The 15,053-nt window shown below is 40.9% G+C and overlaps 1 protein-coding gene across 5 annotated transcripts in view; it reads left to right on the top strand.

Annotated features, from left to right (window-relative positions):
- Nucleotides 1–15,053, top strand: part of cabin1 (calcineurin binding protein 1) — a 35,474-nt gene that overhangs the window by 4,374 nt on the left and 16,047 nt on the right. Inside the window, exons 14-31 of one of the 5 annotated variants that reach the window (XM_084551430.1) lie at nt 360–556; nt 644–781; nt 948–1,136; nt 1,228–1,470; nt 1,599–1,752; nt 1,851–1,966; nt 2,078–2,239; nt 4,318–4,524; nt 4,679–4,824; nt 4,996–5,257; nt 5,464–5,634; nt 6,423–6,512; nt 6,612–6,772; nt 6,862–7,073; nt 9,497–9,562; nt 10,283–10,459; nt 10,566–10,960; nt 12,226–12,342. In XM_084551430.1, coding sequence (XP_084407556.1) covers nt 360–556; nt 644–781; nt 948–1,136; nt 1,228–1,470; nt 1,599–1,752; nt 1,851–1,966; nt 2,078–2,239; nt 4,318–4,524; nt 4,679–4,824; nt 4,996–5,257; nt 5,464–5,634; nt 6,423–6,512; nt 6,612–6,772; nt 6,862–7,073; nt 9,497–9,562; nt 10,283–10,459; nt 10,566–10,960; nt 12,226–12,342 — 3,203 coding nt within the window. The remainder of the gene's footprint in view (nt 1–359; nt 557–643; nt 782–947; nt 1,137–1,227; nt 1,471–1,598; nt 1,753–1,850; nt 1,967–2,077; nt 2,240–4,317; nt 4,525–4,678; nt 4,825–4,995; nt 5,258–5,463; nt 5,635–6,422; nt 6,513–6,611; nt 6,773–6,861; nt 7,074–9,496; nt 9,563–10,282; nt 10,460–10,565; nt 10,961–12,225; nt 12,343–15,053) is intronic. The other 4 variants (XM_084551431.1, XM_084551434.1, XM_084551432.1 and 1 more) reach the window with 4 other exon arrangements.

Genomic DNA, 15,053 nt, shown 5'->3' on the forward strand with positions numbered 1-15,053 from the left:
ATGGAAGGAAGGGGGTGCCAATGATCTTTTCTGCTGTTCTCACCACTCTCCGCATTGACTTTTTGTCTGAGTGATTGCAGCTGCCAAAACGGACAGAGATGCAGTTGGTCAGTATGCTCTCTATGGCGCTTCTGTAGAAAGTGGTGAGGATGGAAGGGGGAAAATGTGATCTCCTCATCCGGTGCACAGTGTGTCAGAAATCACAACACCAGTTCACTATTTGCTTTACATCCTCTCTGTATAACGGGTCATTGTTGGCCAGGATGTGGCCCACCACTGTTGTGTCATCCTCGTACTTGATTTGGTTGCAAACCTAATACAGCACTCAGGTTAATGTTTGGCTTGTAATCATGTTTCAGGTTCTTGTCTGGTTACCCCAAGAAGAAGTGCCAGTGGTCCCAGCAGTGATACTGACTCAGAATTCCCTGGGCAGCACTTCCAGGGTGATATGTTACTCCTAGCCCTTGGTTCATCCCAAAGAGACCTGTTTGAGGATGACTGGCTAGATGTCATGGTACGAGTCTACTGGCTGAAGGCACGATTCTTGGCCTTACAGGTAAAGTTAATATTTGATTATATTGGTTCTTTTCATTCAGCTCAACCATATGTGACCTGTAAGTCTGCATTTCTTGTCTTTTGACAGGGAGATATGGAATTGGCCCTTGAGAGTTATGATGTCTGTGTAGGCCTGTTGCAAAGTAAACCAAAGACCCCTGATGGGAAATACTACACAATCAATCTACCTAACCTACGTGTAGATGCAGCAATTTCTGTGGAAGAGGTCAGTGTGTTGGCCAATAAAATGTTTTCTTTTATCAATATATCCCTCATTTCTAACATACTGTTGTTTCTGGTCCAATATTTGGGTAATAGAAAATTAGTCTCTCGAAATATTTTCTACTATAGCTGTTCTGATTATTTTGGGTTACTTCTGTGTCCATGGTCAGATTGACAAAAGGCTGAAGTCTCTGGAGCGTTGTCAGTCTTTGGAGGAGATCCAGCGTCTCTTTGAATCAGCAGACTTTGAGTCTGTGGTGCGCTTGCTGCAACCCACTCTCAATTATGGAAACAGGAGCAAATCTCTGGAGTTTGTGAGCTCAGCACCTGAACGTCCTGCACAGCTGATGCTGCTGCAGGTTAGCCATACCACCGCAATAATATCAGTGTATTTTCTAAATCGCTGTGATGGTTCATACTTACTGTTGGAGTTTCAACTCTCTCCCCTAGAATTCACTATTGAAGCTGCAGGACTACCAGCAGTGTTTGGGGTACAGCGAGCTGGCTTTGAATGAAGCCCTGCAGCAACTCAACTCTGCTCCAAACAGCTCCCCCCCTAGCAAGGAGGAGTGGGTCATCACCATTGGAAAGCTGCTAGATGGCATTGAGACCTGCTTCACCAAAGAGACCGAGCTTCTAAGCAAAGTCCCTTACTTTTCTAGTATGGCTCGACTGGCAAACAACCTAATTCAGGTTAGAATGGAGCTGCAGACAGCACTGGGTTTAATAACAAAGACTACTTAAACTAACTATAGTAATAAACAGGTTAGGCTTTGTTAATTTTTTATTTTAACGTGGTTTCTGTGTTGTTGTTTTTTCAGTTAATTGATCTTAGTATGACCATATCTGATGATCCGAAGGAACCATATTTCTTCTCTGTACTGCCATGGATTATTCTGTATCGCATTATCAAACACGAGGAGGCTGCTTTTGACTGCATGCTTCGACAGCATATATCTATAGGGGATGATGAAGGTTTGTTGACTTCTTATTTTCTTGCCTGTACTTTTCCCTCGGTTCTTATGCAATGCCAGTTCTTACGCTGACTGACCCTGTCATGTCTCATTTCTCAGATGACTCAGACACTCCCATGTTGCCCTCCTCCCTCATGCTTCTGAACACAGCCCACGAGTATCTTGGCCGTCGTTCCTTGTGCTGCAACTCAGACGGTGCACTCCTTAAGTTCTATGTGAGTTTGTTTGCTCTGAATATATCTGTATCCTCACCAAGATAGTAAGTTAGTGTACAGTTGCATATCTGTCTTTAATTTAAAAACAATGTACATTCTTGTTTGGTATAGGTTCGGGTTCTGGAAAAGGAGTTTGCAGCCTCTACGAACAACGATGCTCATCCCTATAAGGAGGAGTTGGAGATGGCCTTGGAACAGTGCTTTTTCTGTCTGTATGCATATCCTAGTAAGAAGAGCAAAGCCCGCTACCTTGAGGACCACTCATCTCCACAGGTTACTCACTCACATGTTCAAAAACGTCATGAAAGTCTTGCATGTGCTGTTCACTTAGTAAATTCAGTATTTGTAGCATTACTTACAAGTGACTGGCAATAGGTTTAGTTACATATTACAAAAGTTAATCTGTGCAAATTTATTTAACTGTAAATGTAAAACCATTAACGCCAAGTGTGACTGAGTCAAATGATGATGAAGAGGCGGTGAAATAGCGAAGAGGTGGCTGTAGGTTTTGAATAATTGGTATGATTCCTCACCTGTTCTGGCAAACATGCATAAGCAGATTGCCGATGACGCAAACATACACCCTCAGTGATCGTCATGGTCAGAAAAAAGTCTACATCCATTAACGTCGTTGTTGAGGTGGACATGTCTATTGTCATTAAAAAAAAATTGAGGTAGTGAAATGGCATTAATGAAATAATAGCTTTTTTCACTGAGTGAGAATTGTGAATATATTTAGATGAAGCACAAACAACTTACCTGCAAAATTCTGGTTTGCAGTGCTTCACACTGTCACTCTTTCTTACTATTTAGTATACTTCTCTCCTCTGAGGAACTCCCACCATACTAAAACTGTTCTACTAATGGATCTACCATTTCTTCAGTTTAGGAGCAGCTTGACCCAAAGGGGTATTGGTGAATATTTCTAATAATATCTAACAAAGGTAAATGAACAGCAGAGACGTGGAAAAACCAAACAAAACAAAAAAAGTCGCCACATGGATTTAACTAAGCACTAGTTACGAGCCTCCTATTGGATAATTACTGCATGGGTGATTATCTTTCAGCTGGCAACAAGTTATTTAACCCCAACTGATGCAATGAGTAGCTTCTCATTTCTTAAACAACCATGTCGAAAGACACATCCCGTGGTCGTGGGAAAGATGTTGGTCTGTTTGAGAAGGGTCAAATCATTGGCCCGCATCAAGCAGAGAAAACATCTAAGGAGATTGCAGAAACTATTAAAATTAGGTTAAGAACTGCCCAACTCATTATTAGAAACTGGAAGCATAGTGGGGAACCATCGTCTTTGAGGAAGAAATGAGGCCGGAAAAAAATCCTGATTGATCGTTAGCTCTTAACGTTTGATAAAATCAAATCGAAGAAAAACAACACTAGAACTCAGGGCTGTGTTTAATAGTGAAAGTAAGAGTATTTCCACAAGTACAATGCGAAGGGACCTTAAGGGATTAGGACAGAACCGCTGTGTAGCCTTAAGAGAACCACGTTCCATCACCAAGTAATGCACCCACCATGCCTAGTGCCTAATGTACAAGCAGTGTGGGGCAGTGCTATGATCTGGGGTTGCTGCAGTTGGTCAGGTCTAGGTTCAGCAACATTATGTGCCCAAAAAATTAGGTCAGCTGACTACCTGAATATGCTGAATGACCAGGTTATTCCATCAATGGATTTTTTTCTTCCCTGATGTTCACGGGCATATTCCAAGATGACAATGCCAGGATTCATCAGGCTCAAATTGTGAAAGAGTGGTTCAGGGAGCATGAGACATCATTTTCACACATGGATTGGCCAACACAGAGTCCAGACCTTAACCCCACTGAGAATCTTTGGGATGTGCTAGAGAAGGCTTTGCACAGTGGCCAGACTCTCCCATCATCAATACAAGATCTTGGTGAAAAATGAATGCAACACTGGATGGATATAAATCTTGTGACATTGCAGAAGCTTATGGAAACAATGCCACAGCAAATGCATGCTGTAATCAAAGCTAGAGACGGTCCAACAAAACATTAGAGTGTGTGACCTTTTTATTTGGTTTTTTTGGCCAGGCAGGGTTTCTTAAGGACTAAACCAGCAGGAGTCTTGTGCACACTGCCCCTGGTCTCTTGTATTTTTGTAATACATGTGTCCAGCCACCAGGTGGGTGTTATGCCCACAGTTTATGCATTTAAATGACTGGATTCTGTCCATAATTATGGAACACTGCAGTTCAAGAGAAGACTCCGTGTGAAACATTGTTACCAGTAATTTGCTGTGCCACTGTGTGTTACTCTCTAATATAATGGACTGTGACATTAATGTTATCAGTGGAATTAATCTGTGTATTGCAGGTTGAACTTCTCTGGGGTGATGCCCTCTTCATGTTCCAGTATTTCAAACCGAAGACTCTGCCTGAGTTTGACAGCTATAAGACAAGCACAGTATCTGCAGAACTGGCCAATCTGCTGAGGAGGTTTGTTAGCATCGCCCCCACTAGTGACATTCCCACCCTCACCATGGATGAGGTGGCAGCCTACATCGAGGACACGACAGAAAAGGTCAGTCGGAAGGGCCTTGCAAATGTGAATAACACAACTGAGTCAGACATACTAAATGCTGTCTTCAGTCGTTATGTCACTCTTATCTTCATTTGCTGGTTTGACACTGAGAATCATATTTGCTAAAGAAATGTTGAACTTTTATCTCTTTAAGGCCCCAAGCCTTCCTGACGGCAGTGCTCCTGCACCTCCAATCATCAATGAGATCTACTACCTGTTGGCTGATTATCATTTCAAGAACAAGGAACAGTCCAAAGCCATCAAGTTCTATATGCATGACATATGCGTGTGTCCTAACAGGTAGCAAATTTCTTCACACTGCTGATTGCACATGTTGGATCCATTTAGCTGAAAATGTTGGAAAATAAATGTCCTTGTAGTATTTGAAAATATCAAAATCCTTTGAGTCAGGACCAGTGAAAATTTGACTATACTCAGTGGCATTGATACAGAAATGGTGTTTTCCCTCAGGTTTGACTCCTGGGCTGGTATGGCTTTAGCTAGGGCCAGCCGTATCCAGGACAAGCTAAACTCAAACGAGCTGAAAAGTGACGTACCCATTTGGAAGCACTCCCAGGCTGTACTCAACTGCTTTAAGAGGGCCCTGGAGATTGACAGTTCCAACCTGTCTCTGTGGATTGAGTATGGTAACATATCCTATGCACTCCATTCGTTTGCTTCACGGCAGCTCAAACAGTGGCGTAATGAGCTTCCCCCAGAGGTGGTTAAACAGGTGAGACACATGTTAATCATCCATATCAACTGTCCGTTTATGTTGTGTCCACATTTATGTCAGACGTGTTAACTTAACAGTCACACTCTGTCACTTTTGATTATCCCACATTAGAATTTCTTCTGCTAAATGAAGTGATCTTTCACCTTAAGCTAAATCACTCGTGACAATTTCTGCTGTGTGTGTGTGTGTTGGTATTGTTTCAGATGGAAGAAAGGAGAGACTCCATGTTAGGGACAGCATTTCAGTGTTTCAAGGGGGCTTCCCGTTGTGAAGGTGATAGTGATGAAGAAGAGTGGCTTATTCACTACATGCTGGGGAAGATAGCAGAGAAACGCAAACAGCCTCCAGTGGAATATCTGCATCTTTACAAAAAGGTAAACCATTGTGGAGACTTTAGGTCAGAGTGTCATTAAGTCATTAATTTCCTTTTTAAATAAGGATGTGTTTGCTCTGGTGTCATATAATATGTGTCACTACTAAATGATATCATGGTCTGTGGTTGAAAACGCAAGTAACGTGAGTAAATATGGAAATATAAACTTTAAAAGGTGATTTACAACATATCCTTAACATAAAAATATGCTCTGTAATATGACCTTAATGACCTTTTGTGTTAAAGTTTGCATCAGACAGTTTAATATGAAACTATAACTTTAGCTATCTGATTGTTATTCTGACAAAAAAAAAAATCACGCATTTCTTAGTACTTCAATATAATTAAGTAATATTTAAAATTCCAGATAAAGTCTCATTTTAAATATAGCTGTAATTATGATAAAAAACATGGAAATAAAAATCTTAGTTGAAAGCAATTGGAATAATCGTTTGATTGTAGACATTTTTTTCCTGATCTCCCTGGAGTTGTTTCATAATCCGCCTACAGAAACAAAGATTACTGCCCTTCCACTCCCACAAGATGTTTTTTTTTTTTTCCTCCCTTCGTGGAACAATGTATGGAGTTAGTCATAGCTTTGTTGTTCTGATTATAATAGTGGAGGCAGATGAACCTGTATTAAACACAGTAGCAGCTGTGTCATGGAGGACACTGTGGATGCAGTGAACCCTGATGTCAGCACACGTGCTCCTTATCTCACTCAACTTTTGCTAGTTTAAAATTTAACTTACATTGGGTTGTTGACTCTCCACTCTTCTCTATTCATAGGCAGCACACTATCTGCATGAAGAAGCTGCCAGGTACCCCCGGAAAATCCATTACCATAATCCTCCCGACCTGGCCATGGAAGCCTTGGAGGTAAGCTATTTGTGACTGATGGGTCAAATAGTTTCTAGTTTTGTTACGTCAATGCAGTGTCCTATAAAATAACACAAATTTTTTTTCTTTTTTTTTTAGTTGCATTTTCGCCTGAGTGCCACCATCCTAAAACTACTAGAAGCTAATAAACCTGATCTGGAACATGAACAGTTGTTTAATTTGCTGGTTGAGGCAGCTACAGGTCCATTTGCGAGGGGGGAAGAGAAGAGTATGCCAAGCATGCCAAGGTCCCATGAAAAGTAAGTGATATAAATTTGACCCTGCAAGCACTGTGGAAACAACAGAACTGATTTCAGAGCTTAACATACCTGTTTCTGATTCATTCTAGGGAAAAACCCCCCTCTGTGACGGATGAAGACTTTAATAGCTCCTCAGTTTGCATAGGGAATGTTCTCACCCCCTCCGTTCCGTCAGCTGCCACCCCAGGTCTGACATCCCCTCCTTATGTGGCCACGCCATTTGACCATGATTACGCCAAACGCAAAACACTCCGAAGGCAGCAGTGGCAGCAGCAACGGCATGAGGAGCAGCAGGCTGATGGTACAGTCCCAGTCCTAGACACTGTCTCTGGGGTTGGGCTCTTCGCCCTTTCTGCACTGGGACAGCAAGCCCACTGGGGAGTGCTCAGATTGCTAATCACCATGCTTAATGGCTTTGGTTTCAGTTACAATGATCCCCATGCACTGGGTGATTGGGATGTGGTGAAATGGGCAATATGGCTACTGATTATTTGACTAATTTGCTATGTTTAACGAAGCAGCAGTGCTGAAACGTAGATTTCAATGTTTGCAGGTTGCATTAATGTGTGTATGTGTGTGAGGTGTGCGTGTGTGTGCTTGTATAACATCCATCTCTTTGTGGCTGCTTTATTGCTGGTCTAATTTTCTTTTCTTACCAGTCATCTTGCCCTTCCTGATATGCAACTATTGTTGTTTTCCTCGCTTCTAAAACATTATGGACACATTGGCTCTGTTGCTGACATGAGTGGGCTTCAGCACCAGTCAGCTGCTGTCAATTGGTCCCACACATTTACCCACAAAAAAACATGCAAATGCTCAATTATCTTCACTCTAATTTCACAGTGTGTAAATTTAGCTCAGTTGGTTAAACAGAGTGGTTTGCATTGTGTAAGCTTCCAGATGTTTGTCCAAAATGTTGGCAATATTAATTGATCGTTGGTTACCCCCAGTTAATTATCAACCAGCTCTCCCCCCTTTTTATAATGACCTAATACAAAGTCCTTTGTAATTCATTCAATTAACACTATGAAAGTTAATGGAAGGGAGTCTTTATCAGTTCAGTATTCATCTATAGGATATCAGTTTTTGATCTGCTGAGATCACATCAGGTTTGTTGTTGTGAAATTTTGACTATGTGGAGGTTTTATTTGCAATTATTTTCATGTGTTCCAAAAGTTTGGATGCCCTACGTGACAGCTCTGATAAAAATATTTTTTTTTAGTGTTGAACAACCAATATAACCAGTGTTTTCTTTCATGAAGCTGCACATAAATATAGAAAATGTGTGTTCAGACTTCAGACTAATGTACATTAAAATGCTAGATGTGCAGTACTGCTTTTAGTAATGTACATTGGGTACTGGACTATTTCCATCATGCACATTAGCTCTTGCAGTACTGCAGTCATAACTGTCTTTGAATTTAAGACATCAAGTATGTAAGAAGGGAAGTATTTTTTGTTTTTAATCTCAACCAGACATCAGAATTAACATGGCATAGTTGTCACATACTTACAGCAGGCTTTATTATAGTTTCCATATCTGTGCAGTAAATTGTGGAACCGAAGCCCAAATGCTGTTGCCGAGAAAACCGTCTTGGCCGGTCTTTCCATATGACAAAATTCTTGACATCTGTCCACCCACCCCATGTATCATGTTTAGCTTGAATGTGCAAATAACGCAGCCATATTGCCCATATTGCCCATATTGCCCATGTTGCCAGTTTTGTCACCCTTTCCAGATTCCTTCCTACCTACCTACCTGCCTGCTACCTCTTTGCCTGCTTGCTTTTACCACCTGCTTTGTCATTTATATGCATGTAGTTCTAATGGGGTGAATGAATTCACAACTGGACAAAGTCAGTCCTTTATCACAGTTCACTTAAACTGTCTGGTGGATTATATGGTCACGTTTTATTTGAGTTTGGTTTTAGGGTAATTTAATTTCTTACAGTCAAAGTCAAACTCCTGGGAGATATTCCAAAATCTTGCTTGAAACATGTTTTCTGTTTTCTGCTAATTGGATATAATTTCTAATTATGGCCAATTAGTGTGAAAATGCCAAGTCAGATAGAATGTGACTGCCCTATTATTGGCTCACAGCTTGGGCTAAAGTCAGAAAATAACCCACCATGCACATTGTTGCTTGTAAGTGTCCAATCTGTCTGACTTGAGTCCTGCTTAAAGTGCATCAAGGTGAAAAGGCTGTAGGGCCAGATTCAGACATGCATTTATCAAACTATTACGAGGGAAAATGCTCCTCTCCTGTTCATCGGGTCCATTCAAAACTGAATTCTCTGGACTTTCACAAGGGTTTTCTGTTGCTGCTCTAAGAGGAAAACATAGGGGCAGTTATTGGGGGAAAAATAACTAGCCAGGGTTATTTTCCCCTCAGAGATGTTCACAAAACTCTGACTCTTTGCAACATTGCTGAAAAAGCTATTCTTGGTTTTATTCGTATCACATATTGTGGCCAGACTCAGGAGGGAAATATTGATCTTCAGAAATGCTGCGTAAGACCCCTAACATAATATTAAAGCACTTGCACTCTAAAGAAATGTGTGTCTGAATCAGGTTCTACATTTTCAGGGGAGTGGCATTACATGTACTTGTCAAGAAACATAAATGATTGATTTTAAGGCTATTGCAGGTAATATTTTCTAGAAATTTGGAGGTGCGATTTTTGTTTGATCATATTTTAAAACCAGCTCCCCGTATCTCCAACAGCCTCACCAGAGTTTGACCATGATTACTGCCTGCCCAGGTCTCCAATATGGCTGGCTTCCCTGAATGGTACTGCTCTTCAAACCCACCAAACTTTTTTTAGAGACTATATTTTGAATCTAAAATTAAGTGCAGTCTTGTATGATGCACCGAATGCATAACTGCCAGTTTAGACTAATCTTACAGTACCATAGTGCTGTTGACTCATGACTGTGAATCTTTTTGAAAAGCCCCTTGTGTGCATTATTCTCTGAAATAGCACAAGCTTGTTGCCCTCTTGATTCTTATTTATGGTTTCCTGCCAAGGATTTTTTTTTTTTTCGCTGAGGCTGCAGAACATGGCAATTAGGAGGAATGCTGGCATTTTGTTTTTGGACCACTTACAAATCAAACCATCTCTCCTTTATAACAATGTGTAATTAGTGATGCACTGATAAGTATTTGTGGCTTATTTTTGTTTCATATTTGTATATGTACAGTTTCCCCCATGTTCGACAGGGAATGTTTGGCAAATTAAAACAAGTCACCAACTACCACCTTAAAAAAGCTCTACACAGCATGCTGTAATAAAATATGTTTTGAATAAGTGATTCAAATTTACATAGTAGAATAATTTTTCACTTTATTGGCAAGAAGAAAAATGTAAACCCCACCATTTGGTCAGGAAATTAAAGTAATTTAATGTGCATTTATCCTTGTTATCCCAAATGTTGAAGTTATCTGTCTCTGTCTGCGGCCCTTCGGCTGGCAACATAACCTATGCTATTTTTTTTTTTTCGTTTTTGGCAGAGCGCAGTCAGGACAGTGAGGTGGTGTTGCTTTCTGACTCAAACTCCACCCAGGATGCCTTCACAGATCCCACCAGCTCACAAGACAGCAACCACAAACCTGCCTCTGGGAAAGCCAGTTCATCCTCATCAGAAAGTACGCCTGTAAAGGATGGGCAGGCTGTATCTGAGGACACAGGTATTCTGGGTTTAAATGATGGATGACTTTAGACCCAATATGTCAATCTCTGAATTTAAAGCCTAATAATGTTTTTTTTTCTTCCCATTTGAATCTTTTTTTTTAGCCTCACGCGGAGAGCACACTGGACTCCAGACCGAGGAAAAAATTATCCAGGAAGTTGTAGAAGCTGTGGTGGTAGTTGTACCTGAAGGCTCAGCCCCCAGGGTCTCTGTAGATCCCTGCCCCCACCCTCTCCCAGTCCCAGCCACCCCTCCAAAGTCAACTTCCTCTCAGCCGACCACTTCTCAATCCCTGGCCAGTGAGGGTAAGAGAAAGCCAGAGCCCCCCGCTGAGGTGATAGAAGTGCCCAAAGCCCTACCTGCAGAACATGCGGATCAGAGACGAATGCTGGTGGAAATGTGCGTCCGTGCTCTCTTTCTCTGCCTTGGCCGCTTCCCTCAGCACTACAAGAGTCTTTACCGCCTGGCCTTCTTCTATAGCAACAGCAAGACTCATCAGGTCAGTCCTCCCCTGTTAAGTGACAGCACTAGCACATTTTCATTGCATTTCAAAGGCCAAGTCATCCATTAAACCAAAGCTGTACACCTATAATCAGTATACCCTGCCATTAATGGTGACATTTACAGAATGAGTCTCACTAAGAATTCCTACAATTTTCTCAAAAGGCACACAGATCTTTTTGGATTGATTATTTCAGGGTATCAAGTGTATCAAAACCGTGATAGCCATTTTGTAATTTTCTCTTAGTTTTCCTCGTGGGCCTGTGAGCTCTGCAGTAATACACAAGTTGCTGAAACAGCCTGTATTGGCTATGAGGCTCTGTGGGCAGAGGTGTGTGTGGGCGGTGGCGCAGTGCTCTCTCAGCCAGTTTGGCAGCGGGAGCTTGTGTTGAGCTTTACTGTGATGGCAACCTTCTGTCAGCACTCTGTTTTTGTTTAATTTTTAATACAACTTTTGTCCATACAAAATAAGGAAAATTGGGCATGGAAAGGTCTATTATGTTTTGTATTATACTCATTTGACCTCAGTGGTGTATTTGCAGTACTGTGTTTTTTTGGCTCCCAGCAGTAGCGTCTGCTTAATTCTATTATTGGCGGCCTCAAGCGCTATTAAGATAATTTCCTTGAATTAAATGTAGAATAACATTTGATTGAGACTTATACAGATGGTCCAAGACTCAAATTGAATAAATGGTGAGTTTCTCTATTTTTATTTATTTTTTTCCTCTGGAGATTTCAGCATCTTGGATGGAAATATACCCTGGCAGTGACTTGATGACAGAGTCGCTAGATGTGATGATGCTGACACAGGTTGCTTAGCCGCCCTCTCAACCCGACACATCGCGTGTTAAAAGCCTCAGTACCCCTTTTGTTCTCTGGAAAACGGTTCCACTCACGTTGACTTGCTTTTTTACCCTCACTCTGAAGATGGAAGGACAGGGAGCGTGTGATTTCATGCTATAGGCCAGTTGGATTGTGAAAGATAACATGAAGTGACATTAGCTTGCTATCTTTTCAAACAAGGCGCTGCGAGATGCACTGATTTCTGAGTAATCATGCTGTGAAAAGAGGTCTGCATTTTCCTGATTGGGAATGAGCAATTTTCTTCTTGTCTTCATTAAGAATTTAGTTGTGTGTTTACACAATACAATATATATATATGAACAAACACACAGTTTGTTCATATATATATATTGTATTGTACATACAAATGTATGTGGGGTTTCTTTCTCATTTATTAATTTATTTATTTATTTCCTAAAGCAGAATCTACAATGGGCCAGAGATGTGTTGCTAGGAAGCAGTGTCCCATGGCAACAGCTGAAGCACATGCCAGCACAAGGACTTTTCTGTGAAAGAAACAAGACAAACCTGTTCAATGTAAGTCAGCGCTTGGCATGCACTCTTGTTTTTTTTCTTCCCTTCACGTCATTATGTCACCACATACTGCCTAATACTTGTTTATACATTATAGTAACACGGAAAATTGTTAAATTTATACAGGCGGAAGTAAAAACCAGAAAACACTTAACTTCTGTTTGTGTTATTTCTCAAATTCACTTAATTTCGAGTAAATTCCAAACTGTACCTCTTAAACCTCTTAAATTTAATGCGTGACTTTTAACAACACATTTTAAGGCATTTGCATATAAACAAAAAAACCTTAATGTTACAAATTTTGTACAATTTCTTCACTTTAATTGCATGTCAGTTGTCAGTAAAAGAGTACATAGAGATTGTAACACCTGTTTGGCTGTGAATACACTGGGTGTGTCTGTTTCCCCTTCAGGGAAGATTTAAATATTAACTTGGAAGTGCAGTGTTGTGACATGACTGGTCGCCTGGACAAGGCGAGGATGTTCTTAACATAAATGTTAACTGATCAATTTGGTTGTTTAAAAAAATAAAAAATTGGAATTCATTTTAACACATACACGCAAATGTTTTACATCCAATGATTTGCCTGAATACATTTGTGTCATCTTTCCATTATGAAGTTTAGCCTGACCATAATACGCAATGGCATGGTAACAGTTAATGCAGACTCCCAGAGGATGAACCTGTGTGGCACTAAAGTGTCCTGACAATTGTGATTAATGATCTGTGTGTTGTTTGCAAGTGATTGGCGTACTACAGTTAGATTTACACTTGCACACATTAGTCACATCAATCAGTTGGATTAGCCCTATATATGAATCACCGTATACAAACGCTTCTAAAATTGGAATCACACGGTGGGAGATTGTTGAATTATCTTTCTCTCAGAATAGGTTCCAGTTGAATCTGTCTTCTCTTCTTCGTGTCATTTTATTTACCTCCTTTTACTTGAAGCAGGTATTCTGTCTTTTCAGCGTCCGCAGACATTGGCATTGCTCCTTGTGCGATTTGAATGGTCTCATTTTTGTTATTGTGCAGGTACATGAAGTCCTTCAGTTGTCAGGCATGTTTTAGCAGCGCACATTGTTATGTGCGTAGTTGATTGGGTGAGCTGGTAAGTCAAATGCTGACTCCAGGAGGATTCGGTTAACAGACTGTAGAATCGATGTGGGCCAGGTCTGAGCTAGAGGAGAGCTCCGCTGCGCTCTGGCTCCCACTGGGTTCTTGCAGAGCCCCTTCTGGAGGCAAACCTGCCACCCTGGCATACCAACTGTTGGAGCTTTACTGTTCACTTTCCCTCTGTCTCTGCCATAGGACAATGTAAACCTTTCTAAATATGAATCAAGCTTGTCTGTTTTCCTTGAGTATATGAGTTCATGATAGTAATTACATTATTAAACTTTCTGGAATTCGCGGTTTAGCCTTGTTTTATGAGAGCCTTCTTCAACATTTTTTTTCAAACATAGATTGCTTGCTGGTCTGTACAGTTCACCAAGGTACAGCAGGACCTATCACACCAGCTTCTTTAATATGTACCTTTAGACAAAGCAGACTTGGCTGACAGCCAACACCAACATCACTCATTGTCACTGTTTCATAACTATATTGCATGTGTTTATGTCACCTCTTCAGTGACAAAGCAGACCACGCTCTGTTTCAGTTTGCAGTCACTTCAGTGCTCTTGAGTGATCACCCCTAACATGTGGCATTACACATGGCACCTTGATGTCAGAGACTCTCAGCTGTTTACACACTTCATTGAGCCTGTTAGTGAATACTAAGTTCCCTAATTTAGGTCATGATGCCCTACTTTTACTTCTCGCTTTGGCTCAGTTACATTAACTGCGGCCTGCATAAAGTAACCTACATACTGCTGTAAAGAAATAATCCAGATGAGGTTATGTTGCATAAACACAACTGTTTATAGCAGGATCAGCTCATACACTGCCTGGCCAAAAAAAGCTGGCAACAGGTTATTTAACCCCAACTGATGCAATGAGTAGCTTCTCATTTCTTAAACAACCATGTTGAAAGACACATCCTGTGGTCGTGGAAAAGATGTTAGTCTGTGATCGGCGATCACTTCAATGTTTGGTGAAATCATATTGAAGAAAAACAACAGTAGAACTCAGGGCTCAGTTAATAGTGGTCTGATGAGTCCAGATTTACCCTGTTCCAGAGTGATGGGCGCATCAGGGTAAGAAGAGAGGCAGATGAAGCGATGCACCCATCATGCCTCGTACCAACCGTACAATCCTGTGAGGACAGTGCTATGTTCTGGGGTGTGTGACTTTTTTATTTGGTGGTGACTTTTTTTGGGGCCAGGCAGTGTATTTATGTGAATAAACTGATATTAGATATGTAGCTTCTAATGATAAAGTGCATTATGTCTAGATTGTTATTTCCAAAGTCGCAGATGTTGAGCTAATAATTAATATTGCATCATGCCAAGGTTCAGAACAGTGATATATTATTGATAGGCTGACATCTATATTGTGATACTTCACACTGTGACACTGATGCAAAAGTATTTCTCTCTTTTTTTGTAATCAAGTTTTCATGTTACAAAGGCTTTGACTCTCTCCTATTTATATCTGGTCTGGTCTAGGTGGGTGGTACATGTCTAAATAACATCCACACGAATGCCAGGTCCAAACGTTTCCCAGCAGAACATTGTATTGTCACAAGATGGTCAGTGTTATTTACTTCTCCTG

This window comes from Chelon labrosus, assembly GCF_963514085.1.
Source record: "Chelon labrosus genome assembly, chromosome: 9".
NCBI lineage: Eukaryota > Metazoa > Chordata > Actinopteri > Mugiliformes > Mugilidae > Chelon > Chelon labrosus.